Source organism: Coturnix japonica, chromosome 1 (genome assembly GCF_054131305.1).
Source record: "Coturnix japonica strain WE chromosome 1, WE-NBRP24, whole genome shotgun sequence".
NCBI classification, from domain to species: Eukaryota; Metazoa; Chordata; class Aves; order Galliformes; family Phasianidae; genus Coturnix; species Coturnix japonica.
Window position 1 is genome coordinate 177,890,789 of NC_140663.1, and position 21,888 is coordinate 177,912,676.

The window sequence follows — 21,888 nt, forward strand, 5'->3', positions numbered from 1 at the left end:
CTGTGGGCATTGCTGTCCAAAACCAACCATAACATAGGATGAGATCAACAGGAGGGGAGAAGAAAAGGTGGCAGGAGACAAAGCACTGAGTCCACAGAGCAACCAGAGCTATGTGACCACAGTGTGACTATGAACTGCTCCCAGCTGCTACCAAAGGGAAGGATATGTGATGTTTTGATCCCCCACCCACAACAGCAGACTTGATATCAGCAATTCCTGAAGGATTTTGTGGTTATAAAACCACAGATAACCAACATCCCTTCATGGTCGCTTCCCTGTCTGACATTAAACCTTACAAAGATTGAAAGGATAGGAAGCATTACATGGATTACAGCACTGTGACCAAGAAGCACTCTGCCAACATAAGCATTACCCAACTGTAGAGATACACCCCAGATATCCATCATCAAATCAATTAAAATCAACTTTGCAGGTGCTGAATTGAAACGTATCCGTTTATCCGTCAAGAAAAAGCGAAGCAAGAAGTATCACAGGTGCTGGATCTGCACCTCATTAAGCCTGGACCTTAAAAGCCTTTAATTTTATTATTTTCCTAATAAAAATGATCATGAGAGTGGACGTCCAGCAGCAACACTGACTTGAATAATACCAACATTAGAGGTCTTTATGTTTATTACTGAGCTATGAAGACTTAATTAAACAGGGCATTTGTTTACAGTGCCATCATGCGAACACTGATTTATGGACTTAGCTTGCTGACACAAAACTGCTTTAAAATACATCCAAACTTGGTTAGTCCCATTTGAAATGGCATAATTAAATAGTATTAAATCTAGCCTTACATGTACCACATACAACCTTCTGCCTGCTCCTGTGTAATCCCATGACTCTCACTACAGAACTGAGTGAACTCATGTTTTACAACACAACATTCAGGACTGTTTCCTTCTCATGAATCCCTAATTCTAACTAAATCAATTGCACTGTATCCATTCAAACATACAGGAAGGCTATAATATAAAAGAAGCACTTTATGCTTTAAAGGAGAGAACTACCTGTCATTTAGATGCCTTTCACATCCATAAACAGACAAACATTTTATCTCAGTCTTTTTACAGCTGTCGTTTTCGTTCTTTCTCTCAGTTATCTGATTTCATGCATCAAGGCAAAGGAGATCTCCTGTAGGAATTGTAGGATATATTTAACCTCCAAATGGAGCACTCGGTGCCATCGGGAGCTGCACAACACACATCTGGCCCTCACAAGCTCTCACACAGAGGGCAGCATCCCTCCAAGGGTCAGCCCGTGGTCCTGTCACAGCCCAGATCTCTGTATGGAAAATCAGACCACACTTACAAAGCATTTTCTCCAGGTTTAACAGACTGCTCCTGTTTCTGTTATTCCACTCAAATCTATGCTCTCCTCCCTTTTGCATGGGGCTGACAGACAGCAGCCTGAGCCCATGGCCTCCACTAAAACCAGCTTCCTTCACTCTACAAAGCACCCTGCATTCCTTCTCCCATAACCAGGCACTTGCTTCTCCCTCACACCTTTGGAGATGAAGCTACTGTTATTCTTCAATGCTTTCCTATTTGCAATCCACTTTCTCCCTCTGACTCCTCGCTAAAGCACAAAGCTTTTGTCAAAGCTGTTCTGGTCCAGCCAGTCCTTGTCAGCTCCCATCCACACAGCTTGATTCCAGCCCATCTTCTCTCACGCTTCCAAAAGACGTTCTCACTCCTGTTTGAGAGATATGACATCCCTTTATCCTGTGTTGTACTGGCCTGTTCCAGATGAAATGCTGCCATCACTGGAAGCACAGCCTTACTCTCTTGGCACAGTTCACCTATGTTATAGCTTCATATAACCTGAGATCAATAACATTCAAACAACATTTTGAAGCACTTCTCCCCCTGAGCCACGATTTCACTAACTTTGATGTCCCACCACAATATACATATACCACAACACATAGACTCACCCTTCAAACTAGAGGACTGAAAGAAGAGTGCCACCAAGGGGCATGTCCCAAGACACCAATTCTGACTGAATCACAGACATATAAAATAGTTTGGGTTGGAAGGGACCTCAAAGCTCCCCCCATCCCCACCCCCTGTTGTGGACTGGGTGCTCCTCATCAGCTTAGGCTGCCCACAGCCTCATCCATGGCCTTGGATACCTCCAGGGATGGGACACTCATAGCTCTGGACAGCAGTGCTGGGGCCCTGCCTTCTTCCCCTGAGTAAAGAATTTCCTCCTAATATCTAAGCTAAATCTCCCTTGTTATTTCAGCTTGCCAGCCCTGCTGCTTTGGCTCTGAATCTCATTGGATATAGGGAGAACTCCTGAGAACAGAGCTGAATCCTGGACAATGGTTTTAATCCAAAAGAGGGAACATTTAGATTAGACATGAGGAGGAAATTCTTTCCTTAGAGAGTGGTGCAGCCCTGGCATTGCTGCCCAGAGCTGTGGGTGCCCATCCCTGGCAATGCCCAAGGCCATAGATGGGGCAACTGGGCAATGAGACACGTCTATACCTATGGAGAAGCTGGAGCTGAGGGGAAGGGGGGGGGGGGGGGGGGGGGGAGTGGTCTGAAGGCTCTTCTAACCCAACTACTCCCTCACTCTATATTTTCTATGCCATTCACAAAGGTCCACCACAATTACCATCTCAACACAGCTGCCACCCGCACACAGAAAGGCCTTCACACCCCAACCTTCCCACTCCCTCACATCATCCATCAGCCACCACATTCTCCTTCCCCCTCCCACCTCCCGCAGGCACAAACCACCCCCCAAACCCCCCATAACACACAACCCCCCCCCCCCCCCAAACCCCCCTATAACACACAAATCCCCCCCCCAAACCCCCCTATAACACACAACTCCGCCCCCCAAACCCCCCTATAACGCACAACCCCCTCCAAACCCCCCTATAACACACAAATCCCCCCCCAAACCCCCTATAACACACAACCCCCCCCAAACCCCCTATAACACACAACCCCCCCCAAACCCCCTATAACACACAACCCCCCCCAAACACCCCTATAACACCCCCCCCAAGCCCCCCTATAACACACAACTCCCCCCCCCAAACCCCCCTATAACGCACAACCCCCTCCAAACACCCCTATAACACACACACACCCCATAACACCCCTATAACACACAACCTCCCGCAAACCCCCCTATAACACACAACCCCCCCCAAACCCCCCTATAGCACACAACCCCCCTCCAAACCCCCCTATAACGCACAACCCCCCCCCAAACCCCCCTATAACGCACAACCCCCCCCCAAACACCCCTATAACGCACAAATCCTCCCCCAAACCCCCCTATAACACACAAATCCCCCCCCCCAAACCCCCCTATAATACACAACCCCCACCAAACACCCCTGTAACACCCCCCCAACCCCCCTATAACACACAACCCCCCCCACAAACCCCCCTATAACACACAACCCCCCCCAAGCCCCCCTATAACATACAAACCCCCCTATAACACACAACCCCCCCCCAAACCCTCCTATAACGCACAACCCCCCCAAACCCCCCTATAACGCACAACCCCCCAAAACCTTCCTATAACACACAACCCCCCCCAACACCCCTATAACACACAACCCCCCCCCAAACCCCCCTATAACGCACAAATCCCCCCCCCCAAACCCCCCTATAACGCACAAATCCCCCCCCCCAAACCCCCCTATAACGCACAAATCCCCCCCCCCAAACCTCCTATAACACACAAATCCCCCCCAAGCCCCCCTATAACACACAACTCCCCCCCAAGCCCCCCTATAACACACAACCCCCCCCCCAAACCCCCCTATAACACACAACCCCCCCCCAAACCCACCTATAACACACAACCCCCTCCCAAACCCCCCTATAGCACACAACCCCCCCCCATAGCACACAACCCCCCCAAACCCCCCTATAACACACAACCCCCCCCCAAACCCACCTATAACACACAACCCCCTCCCAAACCCCCCTATAGCACACAACCCCCCCCCCATAGCACACAACCCCCCCAAACCCCCCTATAACACACAACCACCCCCCCCAAACCCCCCTATAACACACAACCACCCCCCCCAAACCCCCCTATAACACACAATCCCCCCCCAAGGCCCCCTATAACACACAACCCCCTCTATAACACCCTAATAACACACAACCCCGCCCCAAACCCCCCTATAACACACAACCCCCCCTATAACACCCCATATTACACACCTCAGCCCCACTCGTTACATAGAACCCCCCGAATCCCCCCTCCCTCCTTCCCCACAAGCTCCCGAATGACGAAGGCCTCACCCCTCCCCTCAGACCCTCCACCACCCCCCCTCTCTCCCTCACCTACCCCATACGCATCTTGGAGCCGGACTGACCGCCACCCCCAGGTAAAGGAGGCCTCGTTGGGAGGCGACCCAAGTGTAGCTGCTTCTCCAGAGCCGACATAACGATAAACAGGACGCGAAGCTCCTCACCAACCCTCACACAGCGACTGGGCCGCCACAGCTCCGCCCCAACCGGAAGCGCCTCTCTCCACACAGCCCCTGTCCGAGGCCTTCTGGGAAACGTAGTCCGTGTATATGTAGTGTTCAATAGCAACGCGATGCGTGATGGGAGTTGTAGTCCCGGAAGTGAGGTAAAGGCGGGAGATGCTCCCGCTGTGGCGGCTGTTGCCGGGCAGCGGCGCGGCCTAAAGGGAAGCGCTGAGGGGGAGCCATGCAGAACAGGAGGCAGCGGGGATCGGCCGCAAACACGGGGGGAACCCGGCGGCGTCGAGGTAACAGAGGGAAGATTTAGGTTGGATGTTGGGGGGAAGTTCTTCACTAGGAGAGTGGTTAGGCCCTAGAACAGGCTGCACAGGGAGGTTGTGGATGCCCCGTCCTTGGAGGTGTTCAAGGCCAGGTTGGACGGGGCCATGGGCAACCTGATCTATGGGGTCTCTGTGGGGATCTATGGGGTCTCTATGGGGTCTCTGGGGATCTGTGGGTTCTCTATGGGGATCTATGGGGTCTCTGTTGGGATATATGGGGTCTCTATGGGGGTCTATGGGGTCTCTGTGGGGATATATGGGGTCTATGGGGTCTCTATGGGGATCTATGGGGATCTATGGGGTCTCTATGGGGATCTATGGGGTCTCTGTGGGGATCTATGGGGTCTCTGTGGGGTCTATGGGGTCTCTATGGGGATCTATGTGGTCTCTATGGGGATCTATGGGGTCTCTATGGGGATCTATGGGATCTCTATGGGGTCTCTGTGGGGATCTATGGGGTCTCTATGGGGATCTATGGGGTCTCTGTGGGGATCTATGCGGTCTATGGGGTCTCTATGGAGATCTATGGGGACTCTATGCGGTCTCTATGGGGTCTATGCGGTCTCTGTGGGGTCTCTATGGGGATCTATGGGGTCTGTGGGGTCTCTGTGGGGATATATGGGGTTTATGGGGATCTATGGGGTCTCTGTGGGGATATATGGGGTCTCTATGGGGATCTGTGGGTTCTATGGGGTCTATGGGGTCTCTGTGGGGATATATGGGGATCTGTGGGGTCTCTATGGGGTCTCTGTGGGGATCTGTGGGGTCTCTATGGGGATCTATGGAGATCTGTGGGGTCTCTATGGAGATCTATGGGGTTTCTGTGGGGATATATGGGGTCTATGGGGTCTCTATGGGGATCTATTGGGTCTCCTGGGCAACCTGATCTAGTAAATGTGTATGTTTGGTGGCCCTGCTGGGCAGGGGGGTTGGAACAGGGGGTTGATCCTTGAGGTCCCTTCCAACCCGGGTCATTCTGTGATCCTGTGATTGTCCCCCTGTACTTGGCATTGGTGTGGCCGCACCTCGAGTACTGGGTTCAATTTTGGGCCCCTCACTGCAAGAAAGACATTGAGGCCCTGGAACATGTTCAGAGGAGGGCTACAAAGCTGGTGAGGGGTCTGGAGCACAATGGGGCCATATGAGGACAAGCTGAGGGAGCTGGGATTGTTCAGCCTGGAGAAGAGGAGGCTCAGGGGAGACCTTATTGCTCTCTATAACCTCCTGAAGGGGGGTTGTAGTGAGCTGGGGGTTGGCCTCTTCTCTCGTTTAATCAGTGATAGAACTAGAGGGAATGGTTTCAAGCTGCGTCAGGGGAGATTCAGGCTGGACATTAGGAAATATTACTTCTCGGAAAGGGTAGTCAGGCATTGGAATGCACTGCCCAGGGAGGTGGTGGAGTCACCGACCACGGGAGTGTTCAAGAAACGCTTGGATGTGGTGCTGAGGAATATGATTTAGCCGGGAAGTATTGGGAATGGTTGGACTAGATGATCTTCTAGGTCTTTCCCAACCTTGATAATTCTGTGAAGGCTGGCAGAGCCTTCTGACATCTCTCCGTTCCGCAGCTCCCGCTGACATCCCCGCATCCACCAGCCTGCCGCCTCTAGTGGAGGGTCCTCCTCGCTGCGTCCTGTGCTGCACCGTGGGTAGAATCGTGTGGACAGCCTCCAAACCGCCCTCTCCCACCATCCTCGTCCGTTTGAGGTGGTGGGGTGAGACTTCGGACGGTACCGTGTTCCAGCCCACCACGAAGCCGGGGCAGGCGGAGGCCAGCAGCCGATATGATGTGCGGTGTGGGCCTCGGCAGCTTGCGGCCTATCTCACAGGTGAGATCTGGGGCTTCCCCAACCATCACTACCCGCGGTCCTGCCTTCGTTTAACAGAGAACTGGCTGGCAGAGTGCAGAGGGTTGTCATTGGTGGTGCAGTGTCTGGTTGGAGGCCTGTAACTAGCGGCGTCCCCCAGGGGTCTGTGCTAGGTCCGGTCTTGTTCAACATCTTCATTAACGACCTTGATGAGGGAACAGTGACCACCCTCAGCAAGTTTGCTGATGACACAGAGTTGAGAGGATTGGCTGATACACCTGAAGGCTGTGCTGCCATTCAGCGAGACATGGACAGGCTGGTGAGCTGGGCAGGAAGAAACCGGATGAGGTTTAACAAAAGCAAGTGTAGAGTCTTGCACCTGGGTAGAAATAATTGCATGCACCGGTACAGGCTGGGGGAAGACCTGCTGGAGAGGAGCTCTGCTGAGAGGGACCTGGGCGACCTGGTGGACGACAGATTAACCATGAGCCAGCAGTGTGCCCTTGTAGCCAAAAAGGCCAATGGCATCCTGGGGTGTATTAAAAAGAGCGTGTCCAGCAGGTCGAAGGAGGTGATCCTCCCCCTCTACTCTGCCCTGGTGAGGCCTCATCTGGAATATTGTGTCCCGTTCTGGGCTCCCCAGTACAAAAAAGACAGGGATCTCTTGGAGGGAGTCCAGCGGAGGGCCACTAAGATGGTGAAGGGCCTGGAGCATCTCCCCTATGAGGAGAGACTTAGGGAACTGGGTCTGTTTAGCCTTGAGAAAAGAAGGCTGAGAGGGGATTGGATTCAGGTTTATAAATACCTGAGGTGTGGGAGCCATAGTGGTGAGTCTGGTCTCTTTTCAGTAGTGCATGGGGACAGGACTAGGGGTAATGGGATGAAAGTACAGCATAGGAAGTTCCGCACGAATGTGTGGAAGAACTTCTTTACAGTGAGGGTGACGGAGCACTGGAACAGGCTGCACAGGGAGGTGGTGGAGTCTCCTTCTCTGGAGATATTTAAGACCCGCCTGGACGCCGAGCTGTGTGACGTGGTGTAGGGAGCCTGCTTTGGCAGGGGGGTTGGACTCGATGATCCCTAGAGGTCCCTTCCAACCCCTACATCTCTGTGATTCTGTGAGAAGCTGAGCTCTGGTGACAGCGGCAGGGCCTGGGGGAAGGGCATGGAGCTGTGATGGGAGAGGATTAGATGGGGTTAGATTGGGAAAGGTTTTGCTCCTGAGGGTGGTTGGCACGGCCCTCATAGGGTTTGAGTAGTGTTGTGTGGAGCTGGGTGTTGGAGTCGATGATTCTTCCCAGCTTGGGATGGTCTGATTTGAGCAGCGGGCTCAGGAGAACCTCATGGAGTTCAGCAAAACCAAATGTATGGTCTGGACATGGGTCAAAGCAACCCTCAATATGAATGTAATCTGGGGGGAGAAAAGATAGAGAGCAGCCCTGCCATAAAGGACCAGGGGGGTACTGGTGGAGAGCAAACTGGACAAGAGCCATCACTGTGCCCTCACAGTCCAGACAGCCAACTGTGCCCTGGGCTACATCCAAAGCAGCATGGCAAGCAGGGTGAGAGAGTGATCCTGCCCCTCTGCTCTGTGCTGTGAGGCCTCACCTGTGGTACTGCGTCCAGATGTGGAGTCCTCAGTGCTGGAGAGACATGGAGCTGTTGGAGAGCATCCAGAAGAGGGCCACAATAATGATCCCAGGGATGGGACAGCTTTGCAATGAGGACAAGCTGAGAGCTGGGCTGTGCAGTTGGAGAAGAGAATTGAAGGCTGTGAGGTGAACAGGGAGCAGCTTCTCAATATCTAAAGGGAAGCAACAAGATAGAAGGGAACAGACTCTTTAGTAGAGTCCATTGTGATAGGACAAGGAGAAATGGTTTCAGGCAAAGAGAGAAGAGCATTAGATTGGATATAAGGAAAAAATTGTTTATGCTAAGAGTAGTGAAGTGCTGGCATAGGTTGCTCAGAGATGTGGGTGACCCTTCCCTGGAGACAGCCAAGGTCAGGCTGCACAGAGCCATGAGAGACTGATTCCTTGTCTCACATCATGATACAGCTTTATTTTAACCTCTGGGATCTTTCATTTTTAACAGGCAAGTTTCAACTGTGTTTAACTGTGACCTTGTTGTGTCAGGCTGAAATGAAGCTGTTCCTAATTATTGCAGATATGGGCATGCTTGTCCTGGAGGTCCTGACCAAACCTGACCGTCTTCCAGTTGGCAGAGTGCAGATCACTGAACTGTCCCAGCTTTCTCCCAGCCATCCCATCAGTGGGTATTTCACCATCGTTTCACCAACAGCTGATAAGCTGGGAGAGCTCCAGGTATTCCTTATGGCTTAGCTCTTTGTTGTTGCATATGAAGATGTAATGCAGTACAGTGTGGTGATCCGGTTGTGCTGTGTCCTACAGGCCTTCCCCCTGTCTCAAGGCATTTACAGACTGAGGTAGGAAGTCTGCCACAGCCTCTCTGGGCAGCTGTTCCAGCTCCTCACCACTCTGTAAACAACTTCCCTCTGACACCCAACCTCAGTCTGCCCTCCTTCATCTCCAAATCATTTCCCCTTGTCTTGTGTCATGGTTTAGATGGTTAGATGGAGTACATGCAGCTCTTCACTAAGAAAGGGACCTAATTCTGTTTTCTCATTGTATTTTTCAGGTTTCACTTGTTCTCGAGCCTCTATCAGACACCTACAAAGCCAGCAGCTCTGAACCAACCGCAGCTGCCAGTTCAGATATGGCTCCTGCTCCATCGCAGCGAGTGCAGATCACTCCTCCTGGCCAAGAACCTGTTAACAAAAGCAGGGTCACAGCTCCCAGGTATCTTTTCTTCACCTTGACAAAACTGTGGCTCATTCTGCATTTCACACCTTTTTAAGCAATGGCAATACTCACTTATTTTCATCTGTGCATTTTATCAGCTCAAGAACATTCAGCGTTTAAGGGCTTAAAGGGTCTGTTTCTCGTCTGCAACTAAGTTGCATCGTACATTAACCTATGTCAGCTGACATAAGAGATGCCACAAGTCTGTTATTTACAGCTTGCGTCAGTCTGTCTGATGGTAGAAGCGGAGGATGAGGAGTTGGTAAAATGAGATGTGTCATGTTTCATTTTGGAGTGGGTACAGAAGGGAAGCAGCTGCAGTGCTAAGGAGAATTTGGAGATATTTGAATCCCTTTATTGACCCACTTCAGTTGTTACTCAGAGTTTTGTTTTGCAGCTGGGGAAAGGACCATTCATTCTTTCAAGAGGACTCTGAGAACATAAAGAATGTTTCCTCTGCTTCCCACCACCGCCTCATTTTACCAGATGAACATTTGAAAGTGAATCCTTCGAGTCAGCAGTCAGTGTCATTTCCCAGCAGTGCCCATCCTGAAGCTCCCCTCGGAACAAACACACACGTGTTCTCTTTGCACAACCCAAATACAAAAGACCTGCTTTCAGGTTGGTATGCTGTTGGCATTGTATTTTAGATATCAGAGGAAATAGATATTTCAAGTTTTCCCGATAAAAATCGTAGAACCACAGAATCATAGGATGGCCCAGGTTGGAAGGGACCTCAAGGATCATGAAGTTCCAACCCCCCACCACAGGCAGGGCCACCAACCTCCACATTGATACCAGCCCAGGCTGCCCAGGGCCCCATCCAAGCTGGCCTTGAACACCTCCAGGGATGGACGGGGCATCCACAGCCTCTCTGGGAGCTGTTCCAGCACCTCACCACTCTCTGTAAACAACTTCCCCCTGACATCCAACCTCAGTCTGCCCTCCTTCAATTCCAAACCATTTCCCCTTGTCCTGCTGTTATCTGCCCTTTCAAAGAGTTGACTCCCCTTCTGTTTATAGGCTCCCTTCAGGTCCAGGCAGGCTGCAATGAGGTCACCCCGCAGCCTTCTCTTCTCCATGCTGAACAAGCCCAGCTCCCTCAGCCTGTCTTTGTAGGGAAGGTGTTGCAGCCCTCTGAGCATAGAATAGAAACTGATAATATTCCAGAGACAAAGATTTAAGGAAAGCTGCTCTTAATAGGGTGGGATGGTTAGGTTGTGGTTGACTTGATGATCTTTAAGGTCTTTTCCAACATGAGCAATTCTATGATTCTAATAAATTACTTCAAATGATAACAAAAGGATCAAGACCAAGCAGGGCACATTTCCATTTGATTTTCTGTACATATATTTATGTTTGCTGAAAAGAGAGTGCCGTTGAAGCATGGTAAGATGACAACCTACCTCTTTTCTTGCCACCATGTCTTATTAACAGCCTTCTCAGTGTGTGTGGATGAATTCTTTGTACTGCTAAGAATGGGAAACTTGCTGGTACTCCTGGTAGCGCTATCATTATAATGGTGTACAACATGCACTTAATCTCTAATGTGTCAAGATCTCTTTATAATAATGTAAAATAGAAGTTTTGTGACTGTAGCCAGCATGTTCGGATTTTAAATTGTATTTGAATGCTGAGAGTTAATTCTTCTGCTTATTTCCCAGCTCTTTTGGATCAAGGCAATAAACTCCGTGATGCCATGGCTGCTTCTGTGATGAAATCCAGCCCAGACATGGAGATTGAACTGAATCAAGTGCCTTCTTTTGTAAAGCCAGATGGTTTCAGAACAGGGGCAAGGTAAGCTCGGAAACGGGAAAGTGAGATTTAGTTTCAAATCATAGCTTTTAGGGCCAGAGGAATCCCAGGCGTATATACAGGCTAGGAGGAGCAATCCTTGAGAGCAGCCCTGCAGAGAAAGACCTGGGGGTCCTGGCAGATGGAAAAATGACCATGAGCCAGCAGTGTGCGCCCGCAGCTTGGAAAGCAAATGGGATCCTGGGCTTCATCAGCAGAGGGGTGGCCAGGAGGGACAGGGGGGGGGTTGTCCCTCTCTGCTCTGCCCTTGTGAGGCCCCATCTGCATTGCTGCATCCAAGTGTCCCCAATATAAGAAAGTTCAATATAAGAAAGACAGGGAGCTGCTGGAGAGGGTCCAGAGGAGGCCACAAAGATGCTCAGAGGGCTGCAGCACCTCCCCTACAAAGACAGACTGAGGGAGCTGGGCTTGTTCAGCATGGAGAAGAGAAGGCTGCTGTTTGAACAATGGGGCCATGCTGCCACACTGCAAAGTAAAAGAGCTGTGGATAAGCAACGTGACTTGCAGCAGACTGCAGGGCTGCAGGAAGGTTTTGTGTACCTGGAAGTTAGGCTGCAAAGTAGCAAAGGCTGTACATAATCTTGTATTTTTACCCTTTATGTGACTGAAATCTTCAGCATGCCAGAAAAGCTTAATAACTTTATTTTTCCTTTGCTCAGGAGCCCAAAAGGCTTGAACTCAAATATTATGCCTGCTCTCGAGGATCCCCATCTCTTCACATCTGAAGTCACAGGTCAGCATTTAGACCTCAACTCTGAGGAGAGAGCAATACAGTTACTGTTGGGCAGGTGAGTGATTACCGAGTGTCACTGCAAATACTGTTCTTATCACAGCATCACAGAATAGCATGGGTTGGAAGGGACCTCAAGGATCATGAAGCTCCAACCCCCCACCACAGGCAGGGCCACCAACTTCCACATTGATACCAGCCCAGGCTGCCCAGGGCCCCATCCAAGCTGGCCTTGAACACCTCCAGGGATGGACGGGGCATCCACAGCCTCTCTGGGCAGCTGTTCCAGCACCTCACCACTCTCTGTAAACAACTTCCCCCTGATATCCAGCCTCAGTCTTCCCTCCATCAACTTAAAACCATTTCCCTTTGTCCTGCTGTTATCTACCTTTTCAAAGAATTGAAAGGGTAGATGATATTTGCCCACTTTATACCAAAAAATGCTTTTTGGCCTTTTTTTGTGTTTACCACATTTCTCAAAATGTGAATAATGAGAGCTAGTGGTGACAGGAGGTGCTTCACCCTTCTGCTTGCACAACTCTAATGTATGGCAACCTGCATGGATCAGAGTCATTTGACCTAAAGATGCTGTCAGAAAAGTCGGTGGACCCCAATATTTTAAAAGAAGTTATTTAATCATAGAATCACAGAATGGCCTGGGTTGAAAAGGACCACAGTGCTCATCCATTTCCAACCCCCTGCTATGTGCAGGGTCACCAACCAGCAGCCCAGGCTGCCCAGATCCACATCCAGCCTGGCCTTGAATGCCTGCAGGGATGGGGCATCCAATAGTAATTATAATAGTTGTAGCTGTTGTGCTCTAAAAATATATATTAAGATATGCATAAAGCAAACACTACAGTTTGCAGTCTGTGAATTAAAAAGATAGAACCAGTAGTTATTTTTATCACTCTCCAGATAGTAAGTTGGTCTTTCTCTCATTTTGTGAAGAGTTGCAAGAGCATAACTGGTGCTTACATTGTCTATGTTCCAATCAGGAGTATGCAGTGGGAGGACTGTCAGGTGGGCACTGCACTGTGTAAGCCCATTTTGGCTGTATGTAGAGACAACACGGCACAAAATCAGTATAGAATAGAAGTGTTGTCAGAATTTGTATGAAGCTGACTACAGAAATTACATCACAACATGAAGCCATGTTTCTTTCTCTTGTGTCCACAGTGCTGATTTATCTCCTGTGCGTTTCTGGGATCAGCCGAGTTCCCTTCTGGATTCTCTCTCTATTGGGAGTGAGGTGTATGACAGTGAGCTCAATGATCCCCACTATGACCAGAGTCTGCTAGAAAGTCTTTTTTACACAACACCTGTAAGTGAAAAGCAGAAGGAAAGTGCTTAAAGTGAAAGAAAAAAGCTATAGATTTCAGAATTAGTAAAGTCCTTAATAAATGTTAAGTATCCTATAGAAGCTTGTGAGAACATTGCTTGAAATTAATGATATTAAAGTACTATTAATAAGACTACAAATTCAAGCAATAAATTGGAAACTATGAGTCTGTGAAAACTCAATTTCTATATGTTTATGAGAATAAATTGGGTACAGTTTGAATTATTTCACATTAAGCAGTCTGCAATCTATGGTTTTTCTTTTGAGTTTATCACGACCTTTATAAACCTTGATGGTGACAGCAGACTTCTTCCTTTATATGCATTATCTCCGTTTCAGAAGTCGGATTCTAGTTTAAGTGATTTCCTCAGTGATGAAGATGTTAACCCTTCCAAGAAAGTAAGCAAAACAAAAACCATGAAGAAAGCTGATGCTGTGAATGCACAGAAGGATTCCACTGCCACAGATCAGGATCAGAAGGTGAAAGAGATTAAACCCAGGTAAATAGTTATGTCAGCATCTCGTTAAGTAGCATCTTCCTTATTGTAAGCAGCTGGTAGTGCTCTGTTATGTGCTGTGTCACACAATTCACTGAATACATATCCACTTTACAGGGATGGAGCTCACATCAGCAGTCTGTTAGACTGCTCAGTGTTCTGCATCTGTAGGATGTAAATTTTATCAGTTCTCACCTGCTCTAAACTACATTCTGTTTTAGTTTTGTTTTTATTTCCACATCAGAATCAATAAAACCCCAGAATATTCTAGGCCCAAAGTTATTTTCTTCTAATTCTTAGACATGCCAGTGGTTCAGGTGAGGAACTGACATGATGTGAAGTGATATTTCTTTAATGCTGAGTATATCATTCAGATTGCATATTGTCACACATTTTCTTTAAATAAGAAACTTCCAGTTATTCTGTTTTACAAGACCAGTAGCATACAGGTTCTTTTTTTTTGCCAATTTACATGCACACATATAAGAGATTCTCAATTCTAACTAACAACCAGGAGAATTACAGTAAGCAAGAGTGAATTATAAGTTTCTCTGTTAGATGAGCTTATAACAGTGTCCCTCAAAAGTCTGGTTATCATGATTTACTAGTTCAATACCAGCTGTATTAAGGTTGGATTTTTTTTTTTCCTAATTCATCACCAGGTAGTTATTTCTGTTTTTTTTTCTTCCAATACTGCTGTTTTTTACACTGAAGTAAAATTTCTATCTCCAGAGTTACCAGCAGAAAACCACTGACAAGTCAAGTCTGAGAAATAAAGCACAAGAGAGATTTTAAATCAGTCTTGTTTCTGTTCCTCTGCAGCAGTGACACCCAAGCAGTTTCTTCTGCCCTGTCTGTGTGTCACATGAAATAAACCTTTTCTTTTTGAAGAGTTGGACTGTGTAAGCATTTGTCAAAACTCCAACAGCATGGAACATGCTCATTTTTGGTGTTTGGTTTATGTATTAATATACCCTAGACGCTGTGTATGGTATGATTCCTATTGCAGAGACCACCAAATTAACTGTGAAATGTGTGTTAAAAATGTGTGTCTCAATGGACTGTGAGTAGTGTATAAATGGTCTCCCACCAAGCTACAGTTTTTATCTTCACACAGTTGTGTTAAGAGTGTTTGATTCTCAGTTTTATCTCTGCAGCTGCTCTCCTACCAGACAACTTGCTCCTCCAGATCTTAATACAGAAGAAGCTCCTGTTACATCCTTGAGTGCAGACAGGTTGGCTTTGCTAGGGAGAATACACTTGGCCAGAGTCATCATTGAGAGCCTGAGAATCCCTCTTGAGAGCAGCCAGATTGCACCAAGAAAGAAAGGTTTTATGGGGAAGCCTCCAAGGCCTGTTCCAGTTAATAAGTGGTAAGGTGGATTGTTTCTTACTGAAGTTATCAGAGTCATGGAATCACTCAGGCTGGAAAAGGCCTTGAAGATCATTGAGTCCAACCTCAACCTAACCATCTTACCCTAACTAACAACCCTCTGCTGAATCATGTCCCTGAGCACCACATCCAAACGGTTTTTAAGCACACCCAGGGATAGTGATTCAACCACCTCCATGGGCAGCCCATTTCAGTGCTTAACTACCCTTCCTGTAAAGAAGTTTTTCCTGATACCCAACCTAAACTTCCCCTGGCTCAACTTGAGGCCATTTCCCCTTGTCCTGTCACCAGTGAGAAGAGACCAGCCCCACTCTCCCTGAAAACATCTTTCAGATATTGGAAGAGAGCAGTAAGGTCTCCCCTCAGCCTCCTTTTCCTCACACTAAACAGCCCCAGTTCCTTTAGTTGCTCCTCACAGGGCATATTCTCCACGCCCTTCACAAGCCTTGTTATCTATACTTTGGAAGTAGATTTTGCTGAGCTCTGTTGTATACTCAGGTGTGAATAATTTGTCCTGGTTTGATCTCACTTCAAGCTGGATTTTTTCCAGCATTTTGGGAAAGTATAAACGTGCTTTATGCGGAGTTGAAAGCAAAAGGTGTTTTTTTAGAGGAGAACCCGACTTATTTAATAGATAAGTAGTAGAATCTTCTGAGCAACCTGATCTAGCAGGGCCTGTCCCTGTGCGTTACAGGGGAGTTGGACTAGATGACTTTTCAAGGTCCCCTCCACCTCTAAGGATTCTGTGATTTACTCTTTAAAAGTAAAGTAACTCAATAAATGGTGGATTTGAAGTTTGTCTGCTTTGTTCAGTTTCTTCACGTGCATTAAACTTCTGGTGGATTGTGATCGTTAAGTCATTCTGTCATTTGTTTCTTCACAGTACCTTCTTCGTGGAGTACCACTTTCCTGTGGGAGCCTCCAAGAATGAAAAAGGCCAAGTCTCGTTAACGACAGAATTAACTCGGATAGCTTCAAGTAAAATCACAGATGGTGGTAAGATCATTATTTGTCCCCTCTTATGTTCTGTGTTGTCAACTGCTTCGAAAATGTTTTCTAGCATATTTATTGGCTGCCTGAAAAAGACATATTACATTTAGTGGCACCTCTAGAGAGTTGGTGCACTGTGGGCAATGGAACTCTCCTCTCTGGGAAGAGGAAACTGTAAAACATAAATCCAGATCCTTTCTGCAATATTCAAGATGAAGAAATACTTTTAGAAATATCAGGTAATTCTGTCTCAAATCAACAGTTGCCTTTTCCAGATGCTGAAACATTCAATAGCTCAGAGAGTCTCCTGGATCCAAGAGATCCTGGCAAGTTCTGTGCTCAAATCAGCAAACTTTCATTTCTTTACTGAGAGTTACCACTCTTTGTATCTCTGAAATCAATTTAGGTTATGTATTTTGCCCTCAATGAGCAAGGAATGGTGCATGAGCAAGATCTTCTATCCCTTGTCTTCCTAGAAACTGGAACTCCAGGGTCATGTTCAGTTGACTTTTCCATTCATTGGCTTTGCCTCTTTCTGGGTCATATTAATTGTGTTCTCTTGTGAATTCTCCATCTGTGTAGAGACAAAGCATCTTCTGAACCTCAGCTTTTTGTAACACAGGGATAATACAGCCCCCTGCACTTTGCCTTGTGTACTTAGACTGCAGTTCTCTGGAACTTAAAAAAATTGATGAGGTTGGAAATAATTTGAAGAAACCCTGTAGTCAATCCACTGTGCTGTTGTCTTCCCTGAGAGCTGTTTATCTCATTTATTAAAGATGCCCAATAAGAGGGATCCCTCAGCCCCCCCTAGGCAGGCTGTGAAACTGCTGACCTTCCCTTCAGTACATTTTCCTTATGGCCCACCTGATTTTTTGTCATCACAGGACTCCTTATTTTATCCATGGAGAACAAGGACAGCTTGCTACTTCAGCTCTGCTACTGTACTTGTTCTTTTCCAAACTAAACACCATGCAGTCTTTTCTTGCAGATGCTTTTCTCCTGTACCTGTGGTCGTTCTTGCAGCTCAGCTTTTGACTCTCTCCAAGATAAGGCAATAGTGACGTATCTGTTGCCTTCACATGCTGTTATATTATTAATTTTGTCGTGCTGCACTCCTGCTATTTTATGGCCTTCGAAAATGAACAACAGTTTATTTTGGCTTGATGTTAATAAGTAAAGCAAAATTAGATGATCATGTGTATATTGGAGGTGTGATTATCTCCACGTGAAAGTCTATTAATATTCAATTAGCTCTGAATATTTGTTGCTCCTGTGAGGGAAAAACAAAGTTAATTATTCACACACTTGCAGCATGAATTAATAGGTAGAAATGTTGAGAGATTCTACTTGCAAGCTCTAGCAGCAGCCCTTCCCTTTCAGCAGCCAACCTTGCTTAAATCTGCCTGTTCTGGCAGATGTGCAAATGTTCCCTGTGTGTTTCTCCATCTTCCTCAGAACAGCCACCCTTTCCTGCCTCCTAAATTTCCTCTGTCTCTTTTCACCCTGCATATTCTCTGCAGAGACTGAAGATTTCTGTTTCTGAGGAAGCCTGAAGGATAGGTTAGCTATGGATCCAGTTAAGAGCTCACGAGTCTCTGTCTTCCTTGCAGTGGTGAAATTCCAGCAGCGATTTGTGTTCCCTGTTCGTTTTGGTGGAACGATGATAGAGCACTGGTGGAGCTCTGACCTTGCTTTTAAAATCTACATGCGAAAAAGCACACAAAGAAAGGTATTATTAGTAGTTGTTTATGCTTTGTTTATTGAAAAGCAAAGAGAGCCTTGGCAATTCAATTTCCTTCTAATACTTATGCACTCAGTAGTGCCTTCTCCAAGTCTTCTACATTGCTTCCTTCCCATTGCTGCCCTGTCAGCCATTGGAGACAAAACAACGTAATGTGGCTTGACTGAGCCACTTCTTAACCAACAATTGCCAGATGTAATGAAAGGAATGAATGTTATGTGCAGATTCTGTAATTTGAAGTAGTTGCTGTTCAATCTTGTCACTCAGCTAAATCATTTTTGAGCTCAAGACTGGCAAGCAAAGAAAAGAAATAGTCCTTCCCTCATCTTTAAAACTGAGCTCTTGCTGTTTAAGCATATTGGATCAATTACAAGCATTTATCTTCAGTGAGAGCACGGCTTGTTTAGATACACAGGGTGAGTTAACGTGGGTGCAGGTGATATCATGACAAGGGTGGGGGGAATAATGGCATAACTTGTGTATTCAGAGGGAAAAAATCTTTACTTGGGGTGAGTAGATGGAAGGAGCTGTATCTGCATAATCATCTACAAGCAGTAAAAGGCAGCTTAGAGACATTTACTCGACCTGTGTTTTGTTTTAAGCAACATCAAAGATATCTGCCCATCTGTTCAAAAAGGAGCTTTTCTTTTAATGGATTCATAAATCATATCTTCGAGTACAGAAAACTCACCCAGTCGTGGGGATTTGGGATGTTAATTTTTGTGTTAATCTGGGACTGTTTACTGAAGGTACTAGAACCTGACTGTTATCCAAGTGCTATGTGGAAAAGGAAGCAAGGAAAGCTTTCCTACAGATCCCTTTCAGTGCAACTGATGGTGTGTGAGTGGGCAGGGTGAGTGGCTGACCATCATTTCCCAGCTCTTTCAGGAGGCTTTTTCTTGACAGCATGCCCACAGTTGTTTAACCTTCCCAGAAATCTTATAGCATATGTTCTTGCTCTGCCCTCAGCCCGTGGCCATTGGCTCAGCAATGCTTCAGCTGTGCAAGGTCATTCAGTCAGAACTCCTCGCTTTCAACTGTGAAATACCTGTAGAAAAAGAGGGAGATCAGATACAAGTTGGACCACTGAAGGTATGTCTTCTTATTACATGGGCTTTGTGCTAAACCACTTGTTGTTATTTATTTTGGCTGGATATTCTTTTTTTTAATATTTTTTAATTCATCAAGTTGCAGATATGAGGATACAAGAAAACAAAGCATGAAACTTGATTTTTTTTCTCCTTGAGCTCTCAGAGAAATATTTAGAACCTTCTTTAAGGATTTTGCCGTGTGAGTTTCACAGAATCACAGAATTATCAAGGTTGGAAAAGACCTAGAAGATCATCTAGTCCAACCATTACCAATACTTCCCAGCTAAATCGTATTCCTCAACACAACAAATCATATTCCTCAACACAACAATCATATCCCTCAACACAACAAATCCCTTTGCCTGCAGGATAAAACAAATGTCAATAAGTCAGGGCTTGGATAGAGGAACCACTCTGCTTTTTGTGTGGAACATGTTCAGGGCTGGGAGCCTTGGGATATGAGAACAGGAAGGCAGCAGATCTGTGTCCCTTGGTTTCATACATGATATGATCTCAGGTCTCTCCTGACACGATGATCTGATGTTCCTGCCATGGGTAGCAGATTTGTCTTCAGGAGTTGCCTTCTTGAACCAGAGATTCTATCAGCGTGTTTGGCTTCTGATTGAGGAGTAACAGTTCTGCACAGTACAATTGAGACATTGGCCAGTTCTGAAGATAAAGAGCTCCTTAGGTTAGCAAGTGAAGGGTGAAGAGAATATTTAGACATTTTACGTTCTGAGCTCCTAAATTATTCCCAAAGGGTGTGAGCATGGATTGGTTCTGTCACTTCAAGGCTTGCCTGATGTTCTCTGTCATAAGGACCCATGAAACTTAGTGGCCCTCTTACAGAAACATGGAATTACTTGGGTTGGAAGAGACCTTGAAGATCATCTAGTTCCAGTTCCCCTAATGCTGACAGGGAGCCCACAGAAGCCATTCAGCTGAGCTGTTAGTAGAGGAGCCACAGAAGAGTGATAAACAAAACACTGAGGTTAAGTAGGTATAGGGAGAGAAAAGTGGAAGGAGGCACTGTAGGTAACTGGTGAAACAGCATTCAGTGCAGTAACTTACAGAAGGGAAAGTTAATCATTATTTTTAAGAGAACCATTTCTGGTCACTCCATCTCTTAGATTTTACTCAGTGTAATACCTACCTGTCATCAGGATACGTGTCCAGCTGCTCTGGCCAGACATGGACAATAAGAGCTGTCAGCTATTGAATCCACATCATGTTTCTTGGGTTATTTCTGACAGGTGTTTTGAACTCCTCATCACGTGCATTTTACACCATTGAGCAGTAGGTACTATTTGTGATCTTATGCCTCAGTACTTTGTCTCGTCCCTCCTAATTCCTAGGCAAAATTCTTGAGTGATTACTTTGCTTTCCTCACCTGGGCATTATATGGCCCAAGTCCTTTCTTCATCATTCTGTGTTCTGAATTCAGTTTATTCTTTCTCTTCCTGCTGTCTTATCCATGATGCCCTGTAGCAGTCAATGCCTGCAATTCCTTTTAGCTCGTGTTCTGGTGTTTCTTTTGTTGCTTTCACACACGTTTTCATCCACACCTGTCTGACTATTTCAAATCTTCACAACACAAAGAGGCAACTCAGATGTGAAACAGAGTGTTTATAAATTAATAATAATTACAACAGTAAAGAAATCAAGATAGGAAAAGTGAAGACAAACGCAGTGCAATTGAAATGAAAATATAGGAGCTCACAGCAGGACAAGGATTTAGGGACAGCTGAAGTCAACGGGGAATGTAAAGGTGGAAGATAACACTGAGAGAGAAACACTTCTCCTTTGTCATAGCTTTCCTCAAGCTGTAGTTGTCGTACCAACGTGAAGATAGGGACAAATGTGATACTTTCTCAAAGAGCTTTTCACCTTGGCTTAAGTGTACATGGGTTACTACTTGGTAAAAATGTGTGTAGTTTATTTTGAAGCCACAGCTGTAACCAGCACATGCCAAAGGCAACCACCCTGGGTGATAATCCAACACAGTTGTAAACAAAACAGGCAATGCATTGTTCCCAAGTTCACGTTGCTGTTTGTTATCTTGATATGGGGCATATCTTCCCATCAGCTCTTTGCTTTGTTCAATGCAGTTATCAGTAGAGCTTGCAGCTGACAACAAGGACTTCACCTGCACCACCGCCAGGAGCTCAGTGGCTGTGCAGCAGCAAGTCCAACCTCATGCCATAAGAAGCCCTCGGATGGAACTTTGGGAACCCAACAGGAACAGTGTAAATGCAGAAAGCTGCTTGAAATATAGCAACCACGTGGACTCAGGAGCAGCCTGCACAAATGTGCAGCCACCACGGACTGTTTCAACCCCTGTGGCTCGTAATCTGATGACACAATTGCCTGCAGCTGAAGATTGTGGGTTATTACTGCATGTGCTGCTGATGGTGCCTGATGGGAAGGATTTTGTTGCTGAAAACAGCGGACTCTGCACTTCTTGTAACGTGTATTTAAACTGCAAGCTGCTCAACACAGAGGAGGCAACAAGATCTGCAGTCGTATGGGGTACAACGAAGCCTACCTTTAATTTTTCTCAGGCAAGTCACCTCTTTAGTGTGTCAAAGTGGTTGAAATGTGCTATTGCACATTGCCAAATCTTTTGAGGATAAATTGTCCTTACCTACCTAAGGACTGCTCTGCTTTGCTCTGCCCATTGTACTAAAACTATTTCCAATATTGTTTTGGCTGCATGGCAAAGCATGAGATGCAGTTTCTCCTTCCCCCTTTTTTCTCTTTTTCCATTGAGGTTTATGACTGGAAAAAGTTGACTGAAGAACACAGTTGTGTACACTGTGCAATAACGTAGTGTCAGTAGAATGCTCAGTGCTTAGC

At 46.5% G+C, this 21,888-nt stretch overlaps 2 protein-coding genes across 13 annotated transcripts in view; one reads left to right on the top strand and one right to left on the bottom strand.

Moving 5' to 3' along the window:
* PPME1 (protein phosphatase methylesterase 1) overlaps positions 1–4,503 on the bottom strand; it is a 28,037-nt gene extending 23,534 nt beyond the window's left edge. The window contains exon 1 of the mRNA XM_085536625.1: positions 4,339–4,503. Within this exon, the coding sequence (XP_085392751.1) occupies positions 4,339–4,436 (98 nt within the window). The 5' untranslated portion in view covers positions 4,437–4,503. The remainder of the gene's footprint in view (positions 1–4,338) is intronic.
* A 106-nt stretch (positions 4,504–4,609) lies between these two features.
* The window catches only part of C2CD3 (C2 domain containing 3 centriole elongation regulator), a 45,533-nt gene continuing 28,254 nt past the window's right edge, over positions 4,610–21,888 (top strand). For 10 of the 12 annotated variants that reach the window (XM_085536607.1, XM_085536615.1, XM_085536609.1 and 7 more), the window contains exons 1-14: positions 4,610–4,767; positions 6,369–6,629; positions 8,775–8,932; positions 9,267–9,427; positions 9,828–10,051; positions 11,095–11,227; positions 11,905–12,033; positions 13,155–13,299; positions 13,657–13,817; positions 14,972–15,187; positions 16,091–16,203; positions 17,811–17,929; positions 18,911–19,033; positions 21,141–21,593. In XM_085536607.1, coding sequence (XP_085392733.1) covers positions 4,707–4,767; positions 6,369–6,629; positions 8,775–8,932; positions 9,267–9,427; positions 9,828–10,051; positions 11,095–11,227; positions 11,905–12,033; positions 13,155–13,299; positions 13,657–13,817; positions 14,972–15,187; positions 16,091–16,203; positions 17,811–17,929; positions 18,911–19,033; positions 21,141–21,593 — 2,457 coding nt within the window. In that variant the 5' untranslated portion in view covers positions 4,610–4,706. Of the gene's footprint in view, positions 4,768–6,368; positions 6,630–8,774; positions 8,933–9,266; positions 9,428–9,827; positions 10,052–11,094; positions 11,228–11,904; positions 12,034–13,154; positions 13,300–13,656; positions 13,818–14,971; positions 15,188–16,090; positions 16,204–17,810; positions 17,930–18,910; positions 19,034–21,140; positions 21,594–21,888 lie in introns of those variants that run through there. The other 2 variants (XM_085536618.1, XM_085536617.1) reach the window with 2 other exon arrangements.